Genomic DNA, 26,643 nt, shown 5'->3' with positions numbered 1-26,643 from the left:
ATTTAAGGCATCATCAGTGGTTGTGAAATAAATTAAAAACTGTGTTCTGTTCTCTGCTTTGGCTCTGAATTTCACCTGTCAGAAATGCCAAATTAGGCTTTTGTAAACTGAAGGTGTGATAAACAAATTCTTCTTACAGGTTCGACTGACGAAACAAGAGAAATTAGCCCGCAGAGCTTTTCAGATTCAGTTTATCAGTTTATTGTCATTCAAAACATTAAGGAACGAAATTCGTTTCCCAGGTTCCCAGCGGCATACAGAATAAATATTATTAGCTAAAATATACCTTATAAATAAATAGTAATACATAACCAAAAAAACTATATAAAATAAAACACCAGTAAAAACCAAGCATCATGTTAGTACATAGCAGCAGTGAAGCAGAATGCAGAGGACAGACTTTAGGTTAGGAGTTCATGAGTCTCACAGCCTCACTGTCACTTTTAGTGCTAAAACTACATTAGTTAGTTAATTAGTTTGGTAGATGCTTTTGACACATTTTGTGATCAGTTTGGAGTTCAGTGTCTTACTCAAGGACACTTCAACATGTGTTGAGGAGGAGCTCAAGGTTCGAATCACTAACTTTGTGATTGATGACAGACCCGCTCTACTAACTGAGCTGCAGCTGTGCCTGATGAAAAATAAGATTTGCTATCAGTACTAGATTAAATAAACGGGACACGTTGGATTTCTTTATTTATCTTACAGCAGTGATTTAGAAGGGTCCACAGTTCATGTAGAAACAGAGAATGCTTTGGTGATGACTTAATTTTTGATAATCAAGATGGATATTTTGCAGTGAGAGAGGAAAGATAAATACACAGATATGTATAGAAAAATGTGTGAAAATAGAAGAAATCGAGAGAGAAAGGGATGAGTGGCTGAACATACTTAGCACTTTCATGCTGGAGCCAGAAGATTGGCTCCAAAAACTCTGGGCTGTTGAGTAAGCAGCCTGACATTATGGGAAACCGATAGTCTTACTGTCACCAAGACAAACATTCACTGCTATCTTATCTAGTTTCTGGTCTGAGGGGAGTATAACAATCCCTCTTATTAAATCTCTTCGCTCAAGGCCATATTCAAAAAGTGGGAGCAATAGTTGCCATACCATTAGGAACACAGGCTCTTCATTTGGCAAGCACAATAACTCTACAGTAATTTGTCTGATGCCTACCATACACAACACTTTTATGTCTGACCCCTCTTCCATCTAAAGAAAATGTGATTTTTCAATTCAAAGACTTTAAGATTTTGCAAAGACTGGGGATCTTACACACTTACTGTTGGCAAGACTACAGGTAGATTCCTTTTGAGATTATTTCCTATCCAAACCACCTTAAGAAATGTGCATATTAACAGTTCCTTTGTGTCTGTAAAGACATATAACTCTACAAATTCAAGATAAAAGGCATCATATGTTGACATTATAATTCCGCATCAATATAATCCATAAAGATAAACATTTGATTTTGTTGCTTTAACTCACCACAGGCCTTCATGGGAAATTGCCCAGAAAGTCATGAGCATTAGCTGCTTTGGTTATTTTGGCACTGAAGTGACAGCTAAAGGTTTATTTATACTCTCTTTACATATGAAAAAAGATACGTTCATTTCAAATGCAAATTTCAGACAAACATGGTGACGGTGGAGGAGGTTGTAATGATCTGCCTTTTATCAGAGGCAGCATTATAGGCGTCTGTGGTCTTTGAGTCTTCTCACTGTTTTTGTCCTATGGTTGTGTCTCGCTTGAACATGCTACACTTCTCTCGCAATTTCCAGTGCTACTACTCCATTTCATGAAAATGAATGCAGAGTATTAACAGCGGGCTCTGTCCATGTCTGTAAACTAGTGATGCGTGGGTCAGAGTGTTTTAAAACCTGACCCAGCCCTGCTCGCCATGAGAGCCGACCCGACCCGCCCACATGAACATACCAAGTTAAAATGTGTTTTTCTGTTTAAAAAAGTACAAATGACAGAAAGTGCTCACCCATCTAAGTGGCTATGTCTAATATATGTATATGTCTTAAGCCTTTGATCTCAAGTGCACGGCTGATAACCTGCGTGGTTTGTTTACATCAGCTCACAGCTGATCAGTACAGTGGTTTTTAACATGAGGTTACAGAGGTGCATATTTAACAGAGACAGTGTGAACAGAGACTCTGGCTTGCGGTAAGAACACATATTTGCAGAGGAAAATATTTTAACAGGACATTATGACCGGAGAGATATGTCTGAGCTCAGCATTGCTGGTGAGAAAGCTGCTTGCTGTGTGAGAGAGACAGAGAGGATAAGAAGATGCAAGACGATGTGAACCAGATTATTGCACTATGATTCTTTAAATTATAAAATCTTACACAGAATGCTGTTATGTCATTTTATAACATGCCCTGCCTGAAACCCGCAATATTTTCTAACAAGCTCAACCAAACCACCCAACCTCTGGGACCCGCCAGCTGTGGTTGACCTGAGAATCACTACTGTAATCATATCTAATATTGAGCATGAATAATTATGCCCTGAGTGGTTAAGCGCAGGGATATTTCTGTGTATTTATACACTTACATACTTTTAATTGATGCTGTTTCCCAGAGCAACTTAAAATGACCGTCCTTTGAGTAGAGAAAAATTTGACACGTGTGGTGTAGAGAGTTGACTATTTTTATTTATTGCTTTTTCATGTGTTCCTACCTGAGTTGCTTTCCTTCATTGTTGGTGTTTTCTTTCCCAGAATGCCATGGTGTCCTTTAAAGAGCTGTGTGGCCTGACCCCAGCGGCCAACATGAAGCAGTGTATCCTGACAGTGTCAACTTGGCTGATGAACAGCGAGCGGTCACTGAGAGTGACAGTGGACCTGAGCGAGACCTACCCCACCATGGAAGCTCAGGGTCCAGTCCCCGAGCTGCTGCGCAAAGTGCTCAATGCCTACGACATGGTAAATAAAACACACACGTACAAATGAGTGCATGTACCAGCATGTGAGAAACAGAAATGTTAATACAGCTGCTGTGAAAGACTGAATGTGTTATCACACATATGAGCAATTTTTTCAAACAAAGACATTTTAAAAATCAGTATTGGAGTGCAATTCAGCACACACACATACACACTGATATGCATCTTATACAGTGTTCGTGTGACAACAACACTGTTATTATAGTGTGCTATATCTCACTAAAGATCTACTTGAGCTAAAGATACAATTTCAAAGCACTCAGGCATATTAAGTGCGATAACAGTGTGCACTTCCTGCTCTGTGCAGATCCTCATAGGTGCTGCACTTACTAAAATAAAACAGGAAAAAACAAAGAGGGAATTAGCTGGCTTCCTCTCTTAATGCTTGTTTGCTTATCATTTGATTCACACAGCAGGGTTTGTTTTACAAGGCTTCTCCACATGGCTAAAACCACCTATTTGACCAGTCAGATTGTCAGGCTGCAAGCTCCTCATTGTATAGTTTCACATGTTCTTCTCCATCCAGCCTCCTCTCTACAAGAACACTGCATTTTTCACCACTTGACATTGGCACGGCCCAAAAGGGGGCTGGAGGACTCCGTCTGTAATTAGTTATCACCCGCTGCTTCCTCTCCCCTCCTGTGAGGCTTGGTGGGAGCTAGTGAAGTGGGTCATGAACGAAGAGCAAGGTTGTTGCGTTCACACTGCTCGGGTCATCTGTGCTTCTGCTGCTGACACCTACAGGAGTGCGATGACATCACGAGCGAAGCCGTGAGAGGCTCCAAATAGAATCTGTTTGGACTTTTATGAGGCCTTGCACCAGGCGGGAGGTTTGGCACTGTCAGAGCGACTCTCACGCTCCAGTCCACAAAATACCTTTCTGGGGACAGGCAGAGACCCAGAATCCATATTTTAGACTTTTAGAGATAAGAACATGCATTTTCAGGATTTTAACGCCAAAATGAGTTTGATGAAATTACCGTGATAGTCCCGTCAGTTTTCCCAAACTCTTAATTGCTCAGCACGTACAAATACTCTTGTGTGTTGAACCATAACAGTTGTTGGCATTTTTTAAGGAAGATATTATGGTCTAAGGCAGTTAAAATAGAAATAGTTTGGTTTTTTTTAAAAAAGTGCTGGTGGAGGATCCCCTGCACCCCCCAACAGAGGTCCTAGCTGAGCCCTTAATGTCCTAAATCCTAGAAACGTCTTAAAATCTGAGCGATGTCCTGAAATCCTAGAAATGTCCTGAAATCTGAGAAATGTCCTTAAGTTCTAGACACATTCCCAAATCCTGAAAACATCCTTTAATGCCAGAATTGTGATATAATATGAAAAATGTCCCAAAATCCTGGAAACATCCTAAAGTCTCTGAAATGTCCTAAAATCCTTGAAATGTCCTAAAATCCTAAAAATATGTATAGGACTGCTGCAACTGGCTCCTGTCATTTTACAAATCAGCCCTCAAGCAAAGCAAGCTGAGTATTCCTGGTCTGAGGAGTTAATGAAATGATCTATGTACATTAACCTAAGGTCTTATCCTGAGGCATGGGCCCGGTCAGATGGCAGTTGGCACACATTCTGCTCCAGAACAGAGGGCCCAGTGTATATGTGTGTGTGCGCATGTGTGTAAATGCATGTGACTTCATGGCTGCCAACCCCCGGCCATTTACTGTATGATATCAGTGTGCAGTGTGTGTCCTCAGTTACCCCCATGTGGGCTGCTGCCAGTCAATTTTGTAACCCTGAGCTGAACAAAGCGTCAGCACACTGGACTCTCTGTTTCCAGAGGACAGTCAAGCTCATTTATACACACATATATACTCAAACTATATGTACATTAATATTATGCACACAGATATATTTTTTTCATTGACAAGACTTGATCCATAACCAGTAAAACCCTTTGAAACCAGGATCAATAACACTTTTAACCCTGAGCTGATTGGTTTGATTTATTTTAACAACATTGGAAAAAAGGCAATGAGCATCTTAACAAGAATTGTCTTCCAAATTGTAAGAAATTATTAGATTTAGAAAAAAAAAATTCTCAAGCTGGAGCAAAATTTTCCAAGAAACTACAATTCTTATTAAAAAAAATAATAATAATTGCAAATTTAAAAGAATTAAGTAAGTATACTTTTTAAGCATTTTTGTCCAGGTCATTTTCCTTTGTTTGTTTTTTGGGTTTTTTATGTACTTGTAATTTCTTGCTAATTTCTGGGTGATTTCGTCTTTGCTCATTGCCTTTTTGTTTTTTCTTGTTTTTGAAAAAACACATGCCAATTTTCTCAGTTTTTAAAGGGTTAAGGAAATTTCTTGAAAATAAAACAGCCATAGTGTAGGTACATGTATTCTGTGTCCATATTAGTGTTGTGTTTTTTATGAATTATTTGCAAAATATGTACAATGCAACAGTGTGTTGATATAGTCACAGTGCAGTTAAAATGGCACTTAGAGGAAAAAATAGTCAAAATTGTCTAAATGAGAAGCTGATGTCAGGTAAGTGAGATTCAGAGCTTTGTTTTCAACCCATGTGTGTCCCAACACTCACACCCACCAACAGTCATACAGGAAGAAATCCGTAGAGGCAGAGGTGCTACTTTCAAAACCAGAATGCAGTGCAGCTTCAAGACTGTTGCTTATCATTTCTGTATACCTTTGTGTTACTTTCACTGTCGCCTATGCATACCCAGGGGCAACCTTGAGGACTAAAAAATTAAGCCAACACAGAACTGCATAAAAAATTGAGGCTGGCTCCAAAACCAAGCCAATCCCTGCAGACCCCCATGTTTTAGACGCCAAACTTTACTGCCAAAATAGACAATGAATGAAGTCATTAAACAAACAATTTAAAATGTACTAAAAAGGGGCCATCCAAAATGAGCTCACTTTACAGAACTCAAACCAGTTCTCATAAGGATATAGCAAACGCACACACTGTGTGAGAGTGCACTTCCTGTCTCTCTGTTAACAAGGAGTGTGAAACTTCATTAGCTTCCTCCTCAGTGCTGCAGGACTGCTCCAGCTGCTCCTCCTCAGCCTGTGGGATGATGTTTAGAGCTCAAACTACACAGCACTGTCAGATTTTGTTTTTGTTCAGATGTAAAAGTAGAGATGATAATAGGAGGTTGCATCCCAGCCGCTCTTCGTTTCTTTGTGGTACAGATATTTGGATTCAGAATCGACTGTACATTGACACATATGATTGATTTACCTCAGATTCTTAGTAGCCCTCAGTGTAATTTTCTTATGATTGACTAATCGACTCTAAATGAAGCAGCTCTAATAAAAAATCATAAACTAAATATAAAGGTCGGCGATCCGTCTCCACTGCCTCACACTGTATAAAAATGAAGCTAAAATACCGTGGATCCTGCTGCCATCTTGCACTGGTGGTGTCATTTGGAGCCAGATTCTGCGCAGTCATGACTGGAAAGTTTCCGCCCATTCAATATCCTGACCCAATCATGAACAATGCAGTTGATCACGAGCACAGTGATTGGCTCACACAGCCATCAATCATGACATCACAGACCCTTTTAAAAGCATCAAATTACATGTTGTAACCAAATTTAAAAAATGAACACTTGAACGTGCACCAGTGTGAGACAGACACCATCTTTGAGAAAAAAATGATTAGACATATTTTAGACATACTTTTAGTTGTTAGTTTGGCTCATGTCGAATCTGCTTAACAAAGAGTGAGCAGGGTTTATGATCTGTACTGTAGACAGCCACCAGGGAGCAATCAAGATGTTTGGTTCACTTGAGAGGATTTGTTATGCTGTCCATCTTTTAATAAAGTCACTGTAAATAATGAGTTACTCTTTATACAGAGGGGATTTTATGTGCATATGGAGAGTATAAGTACAGTTTACATAGTTAATTAAATTGGGTGAGATGCCACAGTGGAAGACAGGTCCAGTGTTAGCCATGTGTTTCAGATTGTTTGAAAAGCAAATCTTAAGGACTGCTGTACTTTTTTCAAGTATAATAGAATTAAACAGTGGAGTAATCAGATAAAGACATTTACATGACAGCTGCATTGCACTGATGGGGTTAAGACTGAATTGTTAGTGTGCTTGCAGACATAGTGACTAAGAGCCCAAATACTTTAGAAATGAACCCTGGCTGTTGACTGGAACAAAGCTGGCAAGATAAACACAGCTCAGCAATTTATATGAAGTGTTTTCCTCTTTGTGTTTATCTTTGTTTCCTCTGTTTGGCTCTGCTGAATGCCTCTCAGGTGTGATGCTGAGATGTGACGCAAATTAACGACACATCTTCTTTGTCTTCCAGATGATCCAAACCAGCAGAACACTGATCGAGTCGGCTGATGTCGTCTACTCCAAGCTCACGCAAGCACAACGAGCAGGTACGCTGCATTATGGGATAAGATCCTTGTTCATCCTCTACATTTTCTACTCTACAGGACATGTTAATCACAGCTCAATCAAAGTTTAGATTTTGTCTTTGTACATACATCCATACATACATACACACACACACACACACACACACACACACACACACACACACACACATATCATTACATGATATATGCTTTATTAGATGAAGATTCTCTTATTTCGTGACATTTAAAAAAAATAAGGAGCAGCACTTTGAAACAAGGCAGAATGAGGTATGTGTGCTACTTTAAGGAAAATGACTGCATTGGGCACAAATTAAATTATCTTACTGGCATATTACTTTGATTCCATTAAGAGAAATAAGATCGTAAGAAACAAAGCAACATAAATTCATTTGAGGAGTTGAATGTTTTCAGCTACTCGGCCCTACGGTCCAGATGAATCATGTCCTGCAAGAACAGACATCTGCAGCCTCCAAACGTATTATGTGTCGTGTCCTCCTGCCTAATAGAATGAGCGTAGTGTGTCTGCCGCTACAGCATCTCCATCAAAATCAACAGCAGTAGCTGCTGTCGATGGAACAGGCCATCATCAGTGAGTCAGCACCGAGTAGTTATCATGTCAGTGGGCAGGTGAAAACAATCAGCCAGCCACACAAACAAAGGGCTACAGGAGAGAGAGGATACAGGGCATCAACATCCTTTGAGAGAAGGAGAGAGAAGGTTTGACAGAGTGTGGAGTGAGAGGAGGAGAGATGGCAAAACAGACAGAAAAAGGATGGAACTAAAGAAGTGTTTCGTCGGTGCGGCATTTTTAAGGAGGGTGCTCGATGGAAGAGGCCCGGCCTTTCAAGGGGAGAGGATAAAATTAACCATAATGCGATCATTAGGAGAGAATTGGCTTCAAATCAAGAAATCCTGTGTCTTGTCCTCTCCAGCCTCTTTTACATTCAGTGGTGCTAATTGATCCTCATTTGCTTTGCCTCTCTGCTACGCAACAGTGCCTCTGCTGAAGAGCTGCTCATAGTTTGAATGCTGACATCTTCATTTTGAATATTTATACCTCACATCCTTTCTGTGGCAGACAAAGACATAACTGAAACAAATGTAAAAACATAAGATGGTCAAGCAACAATGGGGAGAAAAAAAAACTTTAAAAAATTATGTCCTATTAGGGGTTTTCTATTTATCACATGCATGTACAACTTTAAAGTTTACTAAATGAATATGCAATAAATGAAAGATTCTACTGTTTACAGAAATTACACATGCAGTGCAGCATAAATGATTGATGCTTTAATACTCATATTGCATTCTAGTTTTCCATTTTTTATGCATTTGTTAGTAATAAAATATAGAGACACTACAGTGTTTGACATAGACTACAATTACCCACAAGAGTCCACATGCAGAGCTGCTGTAAATCATAATACTAAAACTGGTAGTAGTAATTACAACATGTAGTTTATTTTAGATTATATTTACATTTGCTCATAATTATCTCAGTCAGCAGTGCAGCGTTGCCTTTCATAGCATGGTGCTTCATTTTTATATCTGTGCACCAGTGACAGCTGTGGATGGAGGCAATGTGTTTTCGGGTTGTACGTCTGCCCTCCGTCTTTACATCTGTCCATCCATCCCATTCTCAAGAACATGATATCCCAAGAGTGCCTTGAAGGAATTCCTACAAATTTGGCACAAACGTGCACTTAGACTCAATAATGTGCCAATTAGATTTTGGTTGTCGAACATCAAGGCCTGAAACATTTTTCAGCCATAATTTTAGAATTCATACACTAATCATTAAAATTTCACACAAATGTCCAATATAATAAAAAGATGATGCTATGACATTTTATATCCAAAAGGTCAAAGGTCAACTTTACTGCAACATCCTTATGTTCTAAAATACACGTTTGTGGCCTTTATTTAATGTCATAATATAAGTTCAGAAGGGGAGACGTTTGGTCATATACTGAATTGGTGACACTCTCTTGGGTGTCCACCTTGAAACTGTGTTGAAGACAGCTGAAGACTGCCTAAAATATTGGATGTAGCTATAGTAACATCACCAACTGGTTTGTTGATTCCAGTTTTTAAGTCTTAAGTAAGGTTTTTCAGCCTCGAGGCCCAACACTGATGTAAACTGTAACTGCAACCTGACTAGGTCATGGAGTTATATAACCTTGGGGCAGGAAGCCTTGTTCAGTAATATTTTTTATTAATATCCAGGGGGTATATGGGGGTATGGGGAGCATACATTTTAATTACTGTCTTGCTACAGATCCAGACCTATTAAAGAGCTTGTAATAGCTGGTGTAAACATGGAAAGTCATTTGTTGTTTGTGTGCTTTTGTGTGAAAACCCGGAGTAGACAGGGAATGTTCACTCACTGGCACATGCCAACTGAAATATCCTGAGGCCGATAAGCCAATTTAAGCCTGCTATGCCCAGCATTACTCCCTGGTGTCACACAGATGCAGGCATATGCTTCACTCACCCCACCACAACAAGCCAAGCTTATACTCTTGCTGTGCAATTACCCAGGGATGTAGGTTGAACGCCGGGGCTTCAATCACAGAGCTGTCCCCTGGCTTCGAGGTTCCCCAGCCCGGAGCTGGAAGCATCTTCAAAGGCGATGACTGTGAAGTTAAGCAGAGCTTAAACCCCACACAGCCACAGCCACACTCACAACGGTGTCAGTAGCTGGATACCGGAGGCTGATGCAGCAGCTGCTGCTGTCTGGTGAAAACCTTGTACTTCCAAAATGTCACATTTACTGAGGTTACATTCAGAAAATCCACCTTGTTTTGTGCCTAGCAAGTGTGCTTGTTTAAAGTAATTAATTTAGAAAGGGCCTCACTGCAGAGTCCAGGCAGAATATCACCATTGCAAATGGAGGACGGGATTTTCCAGCTGCTAAAGAGCCAGGAAAGTGAAAACACGGTCATATCTAAATTTTAGAATTACAGGGTTCTTCACATAAGTGTAGCATTATGTAAGAATGATACAATGAGGCAGAGGGTTGGAGCAACAGCCCTGAGGGGCCTCAGCTGCATGCCAAACATAGCTCTTTCCCTATCGCCTACTCTCACTCTCCTGCCCCCAGCACTAACACACACGCCTCAATCCAAACCAACGCCATTCTCAGACACACATAACTGCCAGGTCTGTTCATTCATGCTTCCACACATTGAGTGAAGTTGTTGAAGTTTTATTTGTGAATGTTAATGTACAAATAGCAAAGTGCAGTTTTCCAGCAGGCTGCCAAAAAAACAAATGCCCCAACGCTGTTTAAAAAATTGAAATTACTCAGCTTTTATTTGTAAAAGAGTACATTACATAACCCACTGCCGCTAATCAAAATTGGGAATAACAGTTCTAATATTTCTAATAACTTTAATAAAGTTTAACCTTGTTGGCCTAAGGGAATATAAAGTAAGATTAGTTTAGAATATAGAACTGAGTGAGTCGAACAGCAATATTTCCTCAAATTATTAAAGTACATGTGCAATTATTTCTACTCAAAATTCTTATAATATCCCCTTTCCATTAGCACAAGTAAGCACAAAGTAAAAAAATATTGTCCATTTATGATTACAGAAGCAAATATGAATTTGTGTCTGTGCTTGCTATGCTTGAATATCAAGAGCGTTTCAATATGGGGAAATAATGGGGCTTGATGGAGAAATTATGATGCTTTGTGCTGCCTCTGTGAGTCAACATTTTTAGATCTACTATAATAATCTCCCCTCTGCATTAATAAAGTAATTACTTTCTCATATTAATTCCGACACTTCTGTCCCGCCCCTCCTCTCGGAATGCTCTTTGTCCCCTCCATCTGCTTCCTGACTTATTAGGTCCCTGTTGTTGCTCAGATATAACTAGAATTGTTTCATAATAGACCATCACATTTTAGATATAGTGTATGTAACTTTTGAGCATTAAAATGCCTAAAAATGACTCTTTTTTTAGTTGTGTGCTTACATTATCCCAAATGTTTCTAGGTATGTTCAAACCCAGAGAAATGTGTCATTTTTATTATAATTCACACTGTTATTATGCCGAATATCACACAAATATCTAAACAATTATTTGCTGACATTTTATACCTAAAAGGTCAAATGTCAACCTCACTGCAACATCAAAATGTTCTAAAAAAAACTCTTTTCTGGCAATTATTCCACACTGTAAGTAAGCAGCAGAAGGAAGACATTTGGTCAGATACTGAGTTGGTGACAATAATCAGGGACCCCCTTAAAACTGCGCTGATTATATCGATGTACTGTGCTGCCAGGTTGAAGATGTTTGTGAAACATCCATGTCATAGAATTTGTAGCTTCTCTGCAGAAACATTCAGATTTGAAGCATTATCAGCTGTTATGACTACATGTGAGTCTAGACAGACATGAATGTAAACTTTAACTGTAACTTGACTGGTTCACAGTAATTCTAATTCTTTTTATTGAAGGACTCCTAGTGGTCGAAAATTGCATATTGCTCATTGAAGTGTAGTTTTAGCTGAATGGTACAGTGCAACTGGAAAATTAAATGCATAGGTTAAAATTAGCCCAATAAGGAGCACTAAAGTGATAGTGTTCTGTCATTCTTAAAAATTGTTGAGCTGCTGGGGAACTTGTACCATTCAGTGTTAAACTGCTCTAAAATGTGCTTGAACTTGACCTTCATCAAGCTGAATATATGACAAATAGAAAGGTTGAGAGGGGTTGAGCGAAGCTACTTCAATCTAATTTTGCAATCAGTGGATCTAATGAAATGCCGCACAGACTCACCTGTCTCACTGACAAATGCAACAACAACCAATTCTCCTCCATCCTAAATGGGCTTTCCCTCTTCCTGTCATCTTTGTCTTGTTTGTCCCGTGTCTCCGTTCATTATGAACATTTTTATCCTGTGGAGAGCAGAAAATCCAGGGAGGACACTGGGGATGAGCTCACGACTCCCCAACAAAACGCTGCTTCTTTGTGATGACTGGCAAAGCATCTCTTTTGATTGACTTATAGGCACTGAATGCACCCTTCAGAAGCCATCTCATAAGCCACATGATTATGTAGAGACTAAGGATGACAATAGCAACAGCCTGAACATAGACAGAGAGTCAGAGAGTGGAAAAGCAAAATGGTGGATTTGCATGGAATTGAAGGTTTTGTCCCTATGATCGATCCGGAAGCCAAAGGTATAATTTTGGTGTAATGGCTGTGTGGGAAGTGTAAAAAGGTGCTATTAGAGGACAGGCTGTCAGGATGGGAGAGAGAATATTGGATGGGGTTGGGTGTGTGTGCACGCTGCATCTAAGCTTAATTTAAGGCCTTTGATTGGACCTGACACATTTGCCCCAGCTATTAGAAGTATGCTCTGCTCATCAGCAAAACACTGTTGTGACAAAGCCATAATCACAATGACACGCTGGCTGTGATCTGAAACGAGCAACCTGAGCTAACCTCTTACCTCCTAAATTGCCTTTCAATTTGAATTTAAGCAACGTGGAATGAGTGGCATGCTGGCAGATTCACTTCTCACACAGTGTAAGGGATGACAAATGAGAATGCGGGACAGTTTTAGGTTGCTGTGACTCTTCCTTCCCTCCTCCCTCTCCTCTTTCCTTCCTGTGTGCAGTTTATGCCCAGTCATTATTGCAGCTAATCAGTTTAATTTGGGCAGTGAAGCTGACGTGTTGATGAGGATGGAGAGGTGCTGGATGATCCCCCCTGGGCACTATTGATGGCTCGCATTCACACACACCGCTAATGGGGGACCAGATAGACAGCTGGGATGCACACTCTGGCACCTCCAGATGCTACCACAGTGTGTTTGTGTGCATGCGTGTACTCTGTACACTATCTCATATGTCTGCATGCATATCTAATCTGTTTGTGTATGAGAGCACAACTCCCACTCCTTCTCTTAACTAGATTTAGCTAAATGGCTGTGACATTTGTTTTTGCTTTAAAGGTAGAAAATCTACAACTTCCAGAATGCAGTGCCTCACATCGGACCAATAAATGCACTCGGTGTGTGATGTAATGCAGCTTAGCTGTTTTGACCAACAACAATATGGCAGCCGGCTGAAAACAAATTATGTGAAATTACAAATAGGGCTGAGCAACATGGTTTAAAAAAATAACACAATATTTTAAGGTTATGTCTTGATACACAATTTATATCTCAATATTTTGAAATCTTCTCAGAACTACTAGGGACTATTAAAATAGAAAATTATTTAATGACCTGCAATTACAATAAAGTGTTTATCTATCTATCTATCTATCTATCTATCTGTAATAATGTTAGATATTATACAGTTATAATCAAGTTAAATAAAGTATTGTTATCATGAAATAAACCAAAGCAGGACCACTGATTCTTTTATTCTGAAGTACCCAGCTCATTAGCATAAAGTTAGTACCACGACGCCTTTCAACATGAAGATTTATTCAGTGTGAGCGGGACCAGTCTTTATGTTTATGGTGACAGGCAGACAGCTCACTTTAAAGTCATTTCCTGTATCTGTGTCAGACGGGCTTTGCCACCACTCCATTCTAGCAGCAGGTCCTGAGTCTATTAATTCCAGTGGGCAAAGTGAGCATGTATTTAAACTGATTCTTTCACCCTAAATCACTGAAGTAAATATTTGACCCATTCTTTCATAAGTCCTAATACTTGGAAGCATTCTGATACTAAAATTGCATTTTTCAGACACACAAATTAGGATAAAATGACCTTTGTTGGAGACATGTCTCTGTTTTAGCAACATGTGATGTGGGTTAATATCAGATAGCCTATAGAGCCAGCAGCTAAAATTGAGGTAAGGAACAAAGCTTAAATACTTTCTATAATGGGGTATTGTTTTGAATCTGCTTTCATCCATCCTCAAGACATTCACAACACAAAACAAAGATGGAGGTACGTAGGGAGGAGACAACTACACTCACTGGAGTGAACTGGAAGTGTATAGCCTAGCACTTGATGCAGTCTGTAATGCGTCATCTTTTGTTGTATAGTATTTACAAAAATGGAGAAGTATTATCTATAGTTGGAACAGCAGCCCTAAGGCAGAACATTTGAGCTGAGAGATGAGCAGGGAGATCTCGGTGCTGGTAAGATGGAGGGAAGTTTACCATAGCTCAGTTAAACACATACAGTAGTTATGATACAGAGCTGGTTGAAAATCAGCAAAGTATCTGATGGACTGAGAAATCCTTTTGAGTTATAGATGCTAGTAGAACAGCAGCAGGGGCTTAATTAATTTATAGATACACCATGCATCTCTGTGTATTCTGTATCTAGGTTGTGAGGCGTTCAGGTGTCTGGTTTGAATTTAGCCCTGCATCATGCCCTGAACAGGTGCACGCTTACTGAATGAGTTAGGGAGCTGCTACCTTTTTTCTACAAGCCCGACTGTGCTTATTTATTCATGACTCTCTGCTCGAACTGACCACTCCGACTTTGGAACATTGTTTGACTCCGTGTGGACTCCATTACCATGGAAATCCAAGGAATAAAGGCATCTCCCTGTCCTTTATCTTCTGTGGCTTTGTACTGTCATTGTTTTCCCGCCTCATCAGCAGCTGGAAAATCCCGTCCTCTGTTTGCAATGATGATATTCTGCCTGGGCTCTGCAGTGTGGACGACGTGATAAATTAATGACACACTGATCTGACTGTGTGCATCTCCTCCTCAGCCCCGTTCCCATCTTTGTTTTCATCACTTCTTTTCATCAGAGTCTGTTTGATTTTATTATTTACTTACCTTCTATCTCTCTCTCTCTTTCTCTCTCTCGGTCTCTTTTTGTGTGCATATTTGGAGCATAAGAGGGGCTGCTGCAGTACTCATTACAAAGGCAAAAAAACGCTCTATGGAAAGACTGTAAGCTTTTACTGATGTGTGTGTGTGTGTGTGTGTGTGTGTGTGTGTGTGTGTGTGTGTGTCAGTGTTTTTGATTCTTCGTGTGTGTCTCCTCAGAAAAGACATGTTGTCCCTCCTGTCTGTCTGAGCACTCTTTCTCTTCCTCTTTGCAGTGGGGGAGCAAAGCATAGGATCCCGTCTCATCAGAGTGTGTGCCAGGGGGCCACGTTTTGTTTATTATTATTAGTTTAAGTGACAGTAAGGAACAGCAACTGTGTGACTGTTGGGGGAAGGAAATGCTTAATAATTGGGAAATTAAATGCTTGAAGAGTCTGTGTTGTGACGAGCCGCCTCCAGCTAATTTCATCTCTTATTCAACTCTCTGTCTGCTTTTCTCCACAAGTCCTGCGATCACCATGGCTCAGCTCTGCACCAGCAGCAGCCCATTAACTACACCAGATTACAAGATCAAATCAGCCCTAAACCCTGTTAACACAACTTTCAGGCTCAGAGAGAGATATTCCACATTGGCTCCACATCAGCAATTATATGGAAATTAAAGCACAACAGGGGTCCTGGCTCTTTTTTATGAGAGGTTGAGTCTCTTGTGCACTGAAGGCCAGAGATCATATTTCTTGTCTTCACATCTTGACCTCTTGATCTGTTTTAAGTGTGTTGCAGATTATTTATTTATTTATATGTTTGGTGTGGTTCAAATTAGACTGGGTCGACATGTGACACAGTAGATGATGTGAGTAAAGTGAGATATAGCCTAAAATACAGGTTTGTTTTTTTTACAGGGGTTTGGAGAAACATGGGTTTGTAGTACCTTTACATGTTTGAAGGGATATTTCACTGATTTTCATCCATCTCTGTATCACAACAATGTGGTTAGTACGTGTGTGTTAACTATGATTAACTTTCCTCTGTCTAACCAGTGTCTAGATATCCCTCCTCCCCCTCCAGTGAAACTCACTGTTTTCACTTGCTCTTGGGCTGTTGCTCAAACTACATACTGTACTTCCGCATTTTCTACTGTTTACTACCCATGCCACCACCGCAGTCACAAATAGTATAGGCCTGAATTAGGAGACCTAGTAGCCCAAAAAAAACAAAAATCAAAAATCCATTTAAACGGTACAACTAAACTAAAGTTTACTATAAATGGTAACTATGCTCTGCACTGCCAATTTCTCTCCTAAAATGTTTTCAACATATTTTGATGCCCTGTTTGTCTGTGATAGTGACAGTTCATGAACAGGAAGTGGGTGTCATACTGGTTCCTGCACAGTGAAACCAGAAGCCAGAAAAACAGAAAAACTAAGAAGCACTGATCAAATATGAAACAAGATTCTGTAACTGCATTGCCTAATTCTCGCCTTAAATGTTGTCATGTTTGCATGATTTAGCTTAGCTTTAAACTATAATATGAGATCCGGCCAGCTGCCATTTTTTTTTCCACACAAACCATCCCACATTATGTCACCAGCAGGAGCATTTCTGGTCTGTGCATTCTGGCAGTTGTAGTTTTCAACCTGTTGAGCAAAAGCGAATGCCAGAGTCCTAATTCTCTGTTTTCTCTGGTCATATAGCACCAGTTTCCACAATACTGACGCCTACCTCTGCATAGATGACCCATTTTTATGTGAGGACCTTCTTTATATCGGTGAAATTCTTCTTTATCATTTGTTCACTACACCGAGCTTCCCTCGATGCTTTGAATCAGATGAGGAGGCCCGTTTATATGTGTGTACATGTGCACATGTTTGGAGGCATTTGTGCATTTGAGCCCTGATGCATGCATCATGCTCTCTAAGAGCAACATAATGGTTTTGTGTAGTGGGAGACAATGTGACTGCATGACTAGATGCTTTTATAATGCCAGTTATAAGGACAGCATTGAATATTAGACCAAATTGTTTTATTGTTTGATATGATATAGCTCTGTTACATGTATCTGTATTCTTGGAACAAGGATTGGAGTCTAGAATTAAAAAATAAAAATCAAACAAACAAAGAGTTTGCCACTGGGCTGAGATTATTCTCCTGCTTTCCAATGAAAATCAGTTTAATTAAAGACTTCTCTTGACAACAGCGGAAGTATCTGCTTACTAGATACTGAAAAAGCAGATGACTAAGGAATGAATGCCTTTTGATGATGGGCTTTTGTGCATTATGGCGGTATTACGTGTCTTTGCGGTGAATCAAAGCTGGAGTGGCAGAAGGTCAGTTGTCAGGGACAGACTGACAAGCAGGCTGAGACATACAACTCTAGGTGGAGTTTGTTCTTAAAGCCTAGAGGATTAGTAATGGTCTGCTTGGGCTAAATTAAGCCAGACCATCTGATAGACTAATTAAAGGTTAGTCTGCGTTGCACTTCTTCAATTTTACCCCCATTAGCAATGCAGCACATTGTAAGGTGAACTGCTATTGTGGCCTTTAGGGTGTGTGCGAAGAGCTGGCTAGATGTCGTTTGTTTTGCAGACTATGTGTTGCACACTGCAAAAGAGAAAAATTATCCTAAGAACAAGGACATAATTGTATTATTCCATTCATTAAGGATATTATGTTCTCTGTTTTCTCTGACTATTTTTTAGTTAACACATAGAGGTTAACAGATTTTAATTGAACTTTTTTCATTATTGAAAATATTTTGATATTTTATTCTTACTCTCTGTTAATGTTCTGGAGGTTAAAAAGGTATTTTGATGTCTGGGTTATATCTTATAAAAGAAGAGACTGTCCATCATTGTCGGAGATATGCACTCTCTTCTTAAAGGGATAGTTCAGATTTTTCGAAGTGGGGTTGTATGAAGTAATTATTCATAGATTGTATATTACAAACTGTAGATGTCTATCCGCACACTTCTCAGTTTGGAGAGGCAGACTGGAGTCCAACATGGAAGCTAAGTAATCTACTGCTGTGGATGGGTCTGCAACAAAATGTATTTTGGCCAGCTAAAAAAAGGTCTCTCCTAAAAAATAAAAAAGAAAACATCTACTGCATGTAACACACTAACTATGGATAAGAAGCCCATACAACCCCACTTCAGAAAATCCAAACTATTCCTTTAACTCCTGTTAAAATGTAAAAATGCTCAAAAAATGTGCCATCATAAACAAGAAATACAAATATTTGTGATGTACCCTGTCATGTCTCTGCAGTATGTATAGAGGATATACATATGTACAGTATTTGCATGCACACAGTCAGAATTGCACATAGACACACACATTATTAAATATTGCAATTGTGATGTTACTTGCAATGTATAAATAGATATAAAGTGTAGTTCTGGCTTAAAGGCAATTTTTAAAAATTAAAGGAAATTATTTCAAACCCTTTTGAAGTGCAGTTTTATATTTACGGGCCTACTCTCTTTCAACTAACTTGAGAAAAATTGTCCAGAAAAAACATGAGTGTGTTAACGCAGTTTTTTTTTTGCAATGTGTTTATCACACAAGTTGACATTGTGATGACGATTTAAAAAAAAAACAATGTATTGTGCATCCTTATATAAAGTAAATAAAGGGAGGTCTGGGGCAAGCAATATACAATAGTAGAATAGTACAGTAGTAGAAATAATACATAGATACATTTCTTTGTGTCTAAACAAGTTGTACATTGTACACAGTTAAGTCTGTATATAAATTCAACTCTAAGACCGACCATGAATTGCTAAAACTTAATTTTTGCAAGGCACTGCTGATATAAACTTTATGATGTGTGGTTTTTTTTAATATATAATTTACATGTCATCTGTCTGTGTCCAGGTCTGGACTTCCATGAGGACCTGCATCGCATTGGAGCAAAGGAGGGTCTGAAAGGCCGCAAACTTCAGAAGGCGATGGAGAGCTACGCCTGGAACATCACTGTCCTCAAGGTGAGATAGACTGAACCGCACCTGGTGGCATGTGGCCTTCAGCATAATAAAGACCCTGATAATTGTATTATAGACCTCTAGTTTGTGTAAAGAACTGGCTGATAGCTTTAGTTGATGTCAACATGTGAGATTATTTTAGAGACTATCATCAGCTGGATAAGCATTCCCAGAATCTGTTGCCATGATTAAACTACATGGTGTCTTAAGAAAGCTCTTGGGGCTAATTGTATTTGCCTCCTCTCTAATCCCTTAATCTCATAATTAATTACTGTTGATGCTAAACACTGTTTTATTTATTTGCTCATGTAACTATTTTGACGAGACATGATAGGATTGTTCACACTTGTTTGTAGACACACACACATGCTGTGCTATCATTCCCCAAAAGGGTACATTGGGTCCCTTGGACATGCCTTGAAGATGATGCTCTGCAAAATGCTTTCTTGTCTCTGACTGCCACATGACACAGAGAGATAAGGTTGCCCATCACCCTCATCTCACTGCCTCTATAAGCACCAGTGGTAATACCAGCACTGATAAAACACCACATGCTGCTCAAACTGTGCTCAGCACAGTGGGCCTGTTTTGCTCAGTAAGGACCGAGGAGCCAGGATATTTTTATCTCATCTCATCGCCCTGAAATCAGTTAGTATTGACTGAAGAAGCTCCTTTGGCTGAGCTTTTTACTGGAGTGTCAGGTTAGGTAGATGTTTGATTGCTTTGATTATTCTTTGCCTTTTCATACCTGTCTTTCAGAAAGGAATACAATAATGATGACAATTAGTTTATTAAAAATAGATCTACCAATCATTTTTTAAAGAAGTGATTATAACGGATCAGTGTATAAAATTTCAACAAGAAAAAAAGAATAGAAAAAAATTACAAGTATTCTGAAATCATCTTTACATTGCTTGTTTTTTTCTGTCTTAGTGTCTGAATAGATTAATTTAAAATGATATAAGAAAGTTAATCACTAGAAGTGCACTCAGTAGAGTGCAGATCTCCGCCAGGTGGCTACCTGAGCTGATCATAGCCACTCTAGACAATTCCTGTAATTTCAACAGACACACCCCAGCATGTTTCAGAAGCATCTTTGAAGCCAAAAAAAATTCAGCCTCATCTATTTTTGACAGAGCCACGGTGCATTGCACAGAGCAGATTGAGATTTCCTGAGATTGAAAGATTGAATGTATTTTTAATAACTAAAACGGCCAGAAATCTTTGATCCACATCCTTATTAACTGGACTATTAATGGTATTAACGGCATTGGTAGGCTACAGCATAACAAAATAAGGAACAACAACAATTAACACAATTAAAACAGACAAAGAAAAAAACATTTATCTCCAGCCTACTTACTTACCAGGGTGTATAATATGATGATCTGCAAAGTCTACAAAATGGGGCAGGCAAAAGGCTCCACTTCTGAAATACTCCCTGTGTAGTGTGATACTGTGCAATAGCCGGTACAAAACTTCATCACGGCAGCGTCTGTTGGTATTGCCCCTCTCGGCTCCTGAAGTCAAAATGGCAATGAGGATAACAAACATGGTTATTTCTTTTGTGACATTCTTCACTTCATTAGATCAAAACATCTCAGGTGTGGAATTAATCTGGATATGCTCTAGTTTAAATTAAGACCAAACTTTTTTAAAGTTATCATTTAGTTTTTGAGCCACAAAGTCCAAAAATATGGCCTTTGACTGACAAAAAGGCTTGTTGTTTCATCTGGACATTTCCAGTTGGTTAAGAGAGGTGAGGTTGAAACAGTCACTTAAATATGTTTTTAAACAATTGTGAATCACTGTAACCTTGCAAGGTCCGTGGGCATACAGTAATTAATACACACAAAAATATTAGGCTGGTTGGTCCAGTAGTTTGCAAGATTAGCTGTGGACAGACAAATACAAACACTCTTGCACGCAAACATACGACCAAACGAATGATACTTTCAAGGCTAAGCCTAGTGGAGGTGATATAAAACATTTAATAATAAAAGCAGCAAATCCTTAAATTTAGGATGCAGGAAACAAAAAGGTTGATAAACAGAATCAGATATACTTTATTGATCCTCGGGGGGGAAATTGGGATACGTTACAGAATAACTAAATGTTTCAGCACGAGTGGAGGTAATAGCTGTAGCACTTATAGACCAGTGTTTAGAGTATATGTGTTCTTGCTTTGTTTCTTGCGCTGATACAGCAGCCGTATGTGCAACAGCCGGATTTATCTTAATTAAGCTTCATTACACTCTGTAGATTTGGGAAACGCATTGGCTTAAACAGCATAACAGGTGGGCGCCCAAACATAATCCCTTTCTCACCCACACACCCTGAACTCCTCCTATCCTTGCCTTGTCTCTCCAAACACATACTACCCTCTTTCGTTCTTCCCCAGTCCTCTAATTTCTTTGATGAACCACAATCTCAACATGAAGGCTTCTTGGCATGCACATGACTCCTCCTCCTCTTCCTCCTCCCATTCTTCAGTTGTAAAGCTGTGTCTCATACTGAACATTTGGTGAGAGCCTGGTGCATGTTTGCCAAGGCTGGCAGCCATGCACAGTTATTTCACCTGTCATCCTCTACAGATTCTCAGCAGGCCTGGAAGCGCTCGCTGGTAGATGGTGGGGAGGCTGCAAGGAAGTAAGAGTGAGACAGAGAAAGCGTTGTGTATTCTCTCCGTTTCCCAACTCCCCAACGCCCTCACTTTGACAGTTACAGTCACATCAGAGCTGTCATTGTGAATGTGGATGTTTGCCCCATTTCTACCGGTGATACCACCCTGTCACTCATCGTACCTCGCTGTCAAGAGAAAAGCAAAACCAGAGAGACAGAAAGACAAGTGTCACGCATGTTGTAGCTGCTTTTTAGGAAGAATAACAAGCTCCAAAAACATGTTGATTCTTGTTGTCGTTCAAATCACTCACCATTGTCAGCTTCACTGTAATTAACTGTTGTTTTAAGCACTGCATTACATAACTCATCACGCCCTTGCTAAAGTAGCTCAGATTTTCACCTTAGCATTGCAACGCTGACTGCCTTTTTTCTTGCCAGCACACATTTTATGCTGTTTCACTCTCAGTAGCGGATCTTCCTATAGGCGACATAGAAAGCCGCATATGGGGTGCCCAATATCCCCTTCCTCCTACCCCCTCCCCATCCACCCTGCACCATAAGGGAAAATTTCTAAGTGGAGTGTGTGTGGAGCAAATTAGAGTAAGAGAAAATAAGAAGCCAAAAAGCCAACCACAGCATCTGCCAGACTGGTGAAGACTGAGCTGAGCCACAAGGCAAAGCTTTGGATGTACTGGTCCATCTACGTTCCGATCCTCACCTATGGTCATGAGCTTTGGGTAGTGAACAAAAGAATGAGACTCCGGATACAAGCAGCCAAAATTAGTTTCCTTTGGAGGATAGCTGGGCTGAGCCTTAGAGAAAGGGTGAAGAGCTCAGACATCCAGAGGGAGCTCAGAGTGGAGCCGCTGCTCCTTTGCGTTGAAAGGGGCCAGTTGAGGTGGTTCTGTCATCCGATCAGGATGCCTCCTGGGCCCCTCCCGTTAGAGGTTTACCGGGCACGTCCAACTGGTAGGGGCAGACCCAGAACATGCTGGAGGGATTAAATATCTCAACTGGCCTGGGAACACCTCAGGGTGCCCCAAAGAGTGTTGGAAAGCATTGCTCAGGAGATTGATGTCTTGAATACTTTGCTCAGCCTGCTGCCCCTGCTACCTGGCCCTGGATGGATGGATGGATGGATGGATGGATGGATGGATGGATAGAAAAATCCATCCAGGGCATAGTACAAAAACAAGGAGATAAAATTGTAGATACAAATTTGCACATACCTTGTGCAACTAATCCAAGGGGGCACCAGGGGAAGCTTGCCCAGGGCACTGAATCTGCTTAGTCTGGCACTGTTCATTGCTGAGCTTGTAGATTTGTTTGTTCTATGTATATGATGCTTCACGTGGGCATTTATTGAGTCCATAAATGACAGTTAAAGTGAAGTTAAAGATGCATGGCCTTTATTCCTGCTCGTGCTCCGCTTTCATACACATTATATCTAGGTCTACAACCTTAAAACAATATACATTAAACAAAGGCTGCCTATTGACTGCCTAATTTCTATCAAAGGGACAGACTGATTTTGGTAAATATGGGATCAGGAGAGAATTTAATGAGGATGTAGTGGTGGGATTTGGTGACTGCCCTTGCTGAGGCTTAGCCCCCCGTGGATAGCTTTTGGCCAGCTGTAGGGGTAAATGTACCCGAATACAAGTCCTGTCGTGATTTGGCTCTGGCAGCACAGAATCGTCTTCTCGCTGTCTTATTTTATGCCTGGTGAGTCATGACTTACATAATTTCTTTTTTTTTTCCAGACATATGACTTATTCATGCTCATGTTTTGCGTGCTGGAGTGGCTCAGGTAAAAAGGTCTCTTGCAGCGTATCAACGTCACCTGGGAGTCGAACGTTGGGGAGTTGTGTGCAGGGCAGCACCTTTATTCATTGTGCAATATGTCAGACTGTGCCGTGCCTGCCTTTCACCATTTACAGTGCACTTGGGTCTGGTGCAGAATGGGTCAGCCTGTGCCTCTTCACAGGGATGTTAACTTAACGAGCTGTCACAGCGGGTCAGTCGGACTCCAGAGTGAGGTCCAGTGAGAGGGAGTGAAAATACACAGATTCGCAGATAAGTACTGCTTTCAACTTGCTTGTGAGCAGATGTTGGAGGAGTAAAGAAAGTGTTGGACCAGACACACTGAAAGAAAGCGGTGTGTGTGGCAAGGCTGCGAGGCCTGAGGGGAAGAGTTTAAAGACTGTAGAGGTGGAGAGAGTGTGTTAAAGCATGTGGTCAGATATTTCCTTTCTTTTTTTCTTTTAGCCAGTTCTAATAATATAAGCACCTCTCAAACACACAAATAACCGCCTGTGGAGAAGACTCCACCACATTTCCACATGGCAGAGATGGCTAGCTTAAAGTGGCAGGCAGCCATGGCAGTGGCCCAGATTGACTTGACAGTGCTGTAAAGCAGGATGCCTGCCCTGACCACTTCCTCCACATATGGCAGGGATTCATCTCTGGGGTGCTCCCAAATAAAGAGCAGAAATGTAGTATAACATTATCACCATATGACAGCACTATTCACCAGCTGAGAGGAGCAGTATGATGGGCTGGCAGGCAACCAAAGGCCCTCATTCAGTGGCTTTATACTGCCCCCTTCTGCATCTTATAAGCTAATGCACTAAGAAGGAGATGTTCTGCACCACTTTTACCTGATTTTTTTCTCCCTTATTTAATTTTTATTTCTAATTTTTAATTGTGTGCAATCAGCCTAACAAATGAATGCAATTAACTGCAGTATTTGTGTAAAACAAGTGATTTAGATCTTATTTTAAAATGTATTAATTAATATAATAATATAAATTTAAATAAATGTAATGTATGTATGTACAAAAATAAGAAATAAAAAATGTAAAATGTAAATGTAAAATGCTAATACAAGGCTTTTTTTTTTTTTTGCTTTTTTTGCTTGACCATTGTCAAGCCCCCAGATACAGTAAGTTAAAGCAGCCCAGAGGGAATGGATATCAAATATGTTTCCTGCTACTTTTATTGCCTTAAAATCTGATATGATTATGTGTTGTTCACAAAGCGGCCTCTCTTCCTGTCTCCTCTCTGTCTCAATCTCAGGGCCAGGCAGACCTGCTGAAGCACGCTAAGAGCGAGGCACTGGACACACTGCGTCAGATCCACTGTGCAGCTCAGTCCTGCGGCCTCAGTAAGAATGGAGCAACTTCCCCACAGCTTCAGCACCATCCTCACCACCAGCCACAGCAGGTCCAGCTGCAGCAGCAGCCGCAGACCAGGGCCCACCCACCACCTGCACCACTGCACCAGTCCCAAACTCAGCCCCAGTCCCAGACAGCACCTCAGGCTTACCTCCATCCCCTTCCACAGCAACATCCCCCTCTCCCAGCTCTCCCTCTGGTTCAAACTGTTTCACAACCGCCCGCTTACACTCAACCCCCGCCTCTCCCACAGCTCCAGTTTCAGTTCCAGAGCCAGCAGCAGAGGGCAGCAGGACCTCTGGATGCCATCCCCGAGACAGAGACGGTTAGTGGCGACCCGGCGGGATCCTGCTGACCCGCAGCCTGTGCCCACAGAGAATCCTACCCAAAGAGAGACAGAGAGATGGAGAAGTGGGAAGAAAAGCAGGAGGCCAATAACGAAAGGGAAATGGAGCAATTGGCCGAGAGAATTAAAGAAATGATGATGGCGAGAAAGACTCGTCGTGTTCGCAGTGAGACCCAAGTCTGAGAGGTTTGTTTTGGTCCAAGGGCTGAAGGAGAAAAGACCTCACTCTTAAATAATTTCTTAACTGAATGGAAAACTGGAAAAATGATGCTTACTCTTCTCTGTAATGGATTTGGAAGATAATCTTCCATCTGAGCCAGGTAGTTTAGGTCTCTTCTGTCTTCTCTCTTGTGAAAAGCCAAAAGGGTAACACCTGGAAACAAACCTCTGGTGTGTGTTTCTGCTAGATGAATAAGTTAGATGTCCCTGTCTCTCTCTGGGCAGTGCTAATAACGCGCCCCTCCATTATGTACTCTAGCTCTGTGGGTACAGGCTTTACCTCACATTGGCGTTTTCTGCCACAAATTTGCCTTTTCATTTCCAGAGACTCCTCTGCATGTCTTTGAGGGTTTTTTTAATTTGAATTTTATTTTTTATCCACACTCTTCCTCTTCCATCTTAGACATAAAGCTAAGTGCAAATCCTTTCAGTGAAGAGGGTGTCATTTTCATTTTAAGTGCACAATGTAGACTTGGCTGCGCTCTGTAGGCGTCACTCACAGATGCCCATTTCAGCACAAACCAGGAAGCCGTAGAGCCAAAATAGGAAAACAAACCACTGCTGTTGATGTCACATTGATGCCCTTTTTGCATCCTCTGCTGGTGTCGAGCCCCCCCACACATCTCCAGCGTCATTCCACAGGAATTAATTTCTTCGGCGTTCCTGCACTCTCCCCACAGGGTCTCCTTGTCTCCTCCCCAGGGGCTGTGTGTGTGACGTCACGTGAGTCAGTGTTTTGGTCCCCAGGGTGGAGCTTGCCCACATCTGTAAGCTCACCCGCCAGTCACAACTGGAATATTTGACTTGTTGGAGGTCAACAGGAACATGGTACTGCTGTCAATGAAACCACAAATGAATAGATGTAAAGTGTATGTAAAATGTACGAAGGGAACATATATTATATTGCTACAATAAATCTTGCAGACACAGATATTAATGATTGATATTATAATAAATGTTGTTAGTTCTATTGATATTTTGATTCTTTTTTAACATTACTTCCACATATACAGTGATTTGACACCTGTTGTTCTGTGGTGCAGATCAGGACAACCAGTGCACGTGGGACTGAAACAAGTTGCAGGATCACTGGTTAGCACCACAACACGGGGTTAAACAATAACCTGATGTGTGTTTCACTGCAAAGTGAGTGTGGATTCTGTAAGAGCTCCTTTAAGTGGCCCATTAAAACTGGCTTCATTGTT

At 40.6% G+C, this 26,643-nt stretch overlaps 1 protein-coding gene across 1 annotated transcript in view; it reads left to right on the top strand.

The window, feature by feature from the left end:
* The window catches only part of plcl5 (phospholipase C like 5), an 82,142-nt gene extending 55,499 nt beyond the window's left edge, over positions 1–26,643 (top strand). Inside the window, exons 3-6 of the mRNA XM_042504726.1 lie at positions 2,733–2,936; positions 7,259–7,334; positions 18,969–19,078; positions 24,776–26,643. Coding sequence (XP_042360660.1) covers positions 2,733–2,936; positions 7,259–7,334; positions 18,969–19,078; positions 24,776–25,228 — 843 coding nt within the window. The 3' untranslated portion in view covers positions 25,229–26,643. The remainder of the gene's footprint in view (positions 1–2,732; positions 2,937–7,258; positions 7,335–18,968; positions 19,079–24,775) is intronic.

Source organism: Plectropomus leopardus, chromosome 17, assembly GCF_008729295.1.
Source record: "Plectropomus leopardus isolate mb chromosome 17, YSFRI_Pleo_2.0, whole genome shotgun sequence".
Lineage (NCBI taxonomy): Eukaryota > Metazoa > Chordata > Actinopteri > Perciformes > Serranidae > Plectropomus > Plectropomus leopardus.
The sequence above is the reverse complement of the archived record's forward strand: the minus strand, read 5'-3'. Positions and strand labels throughout refer to the sequence as shown.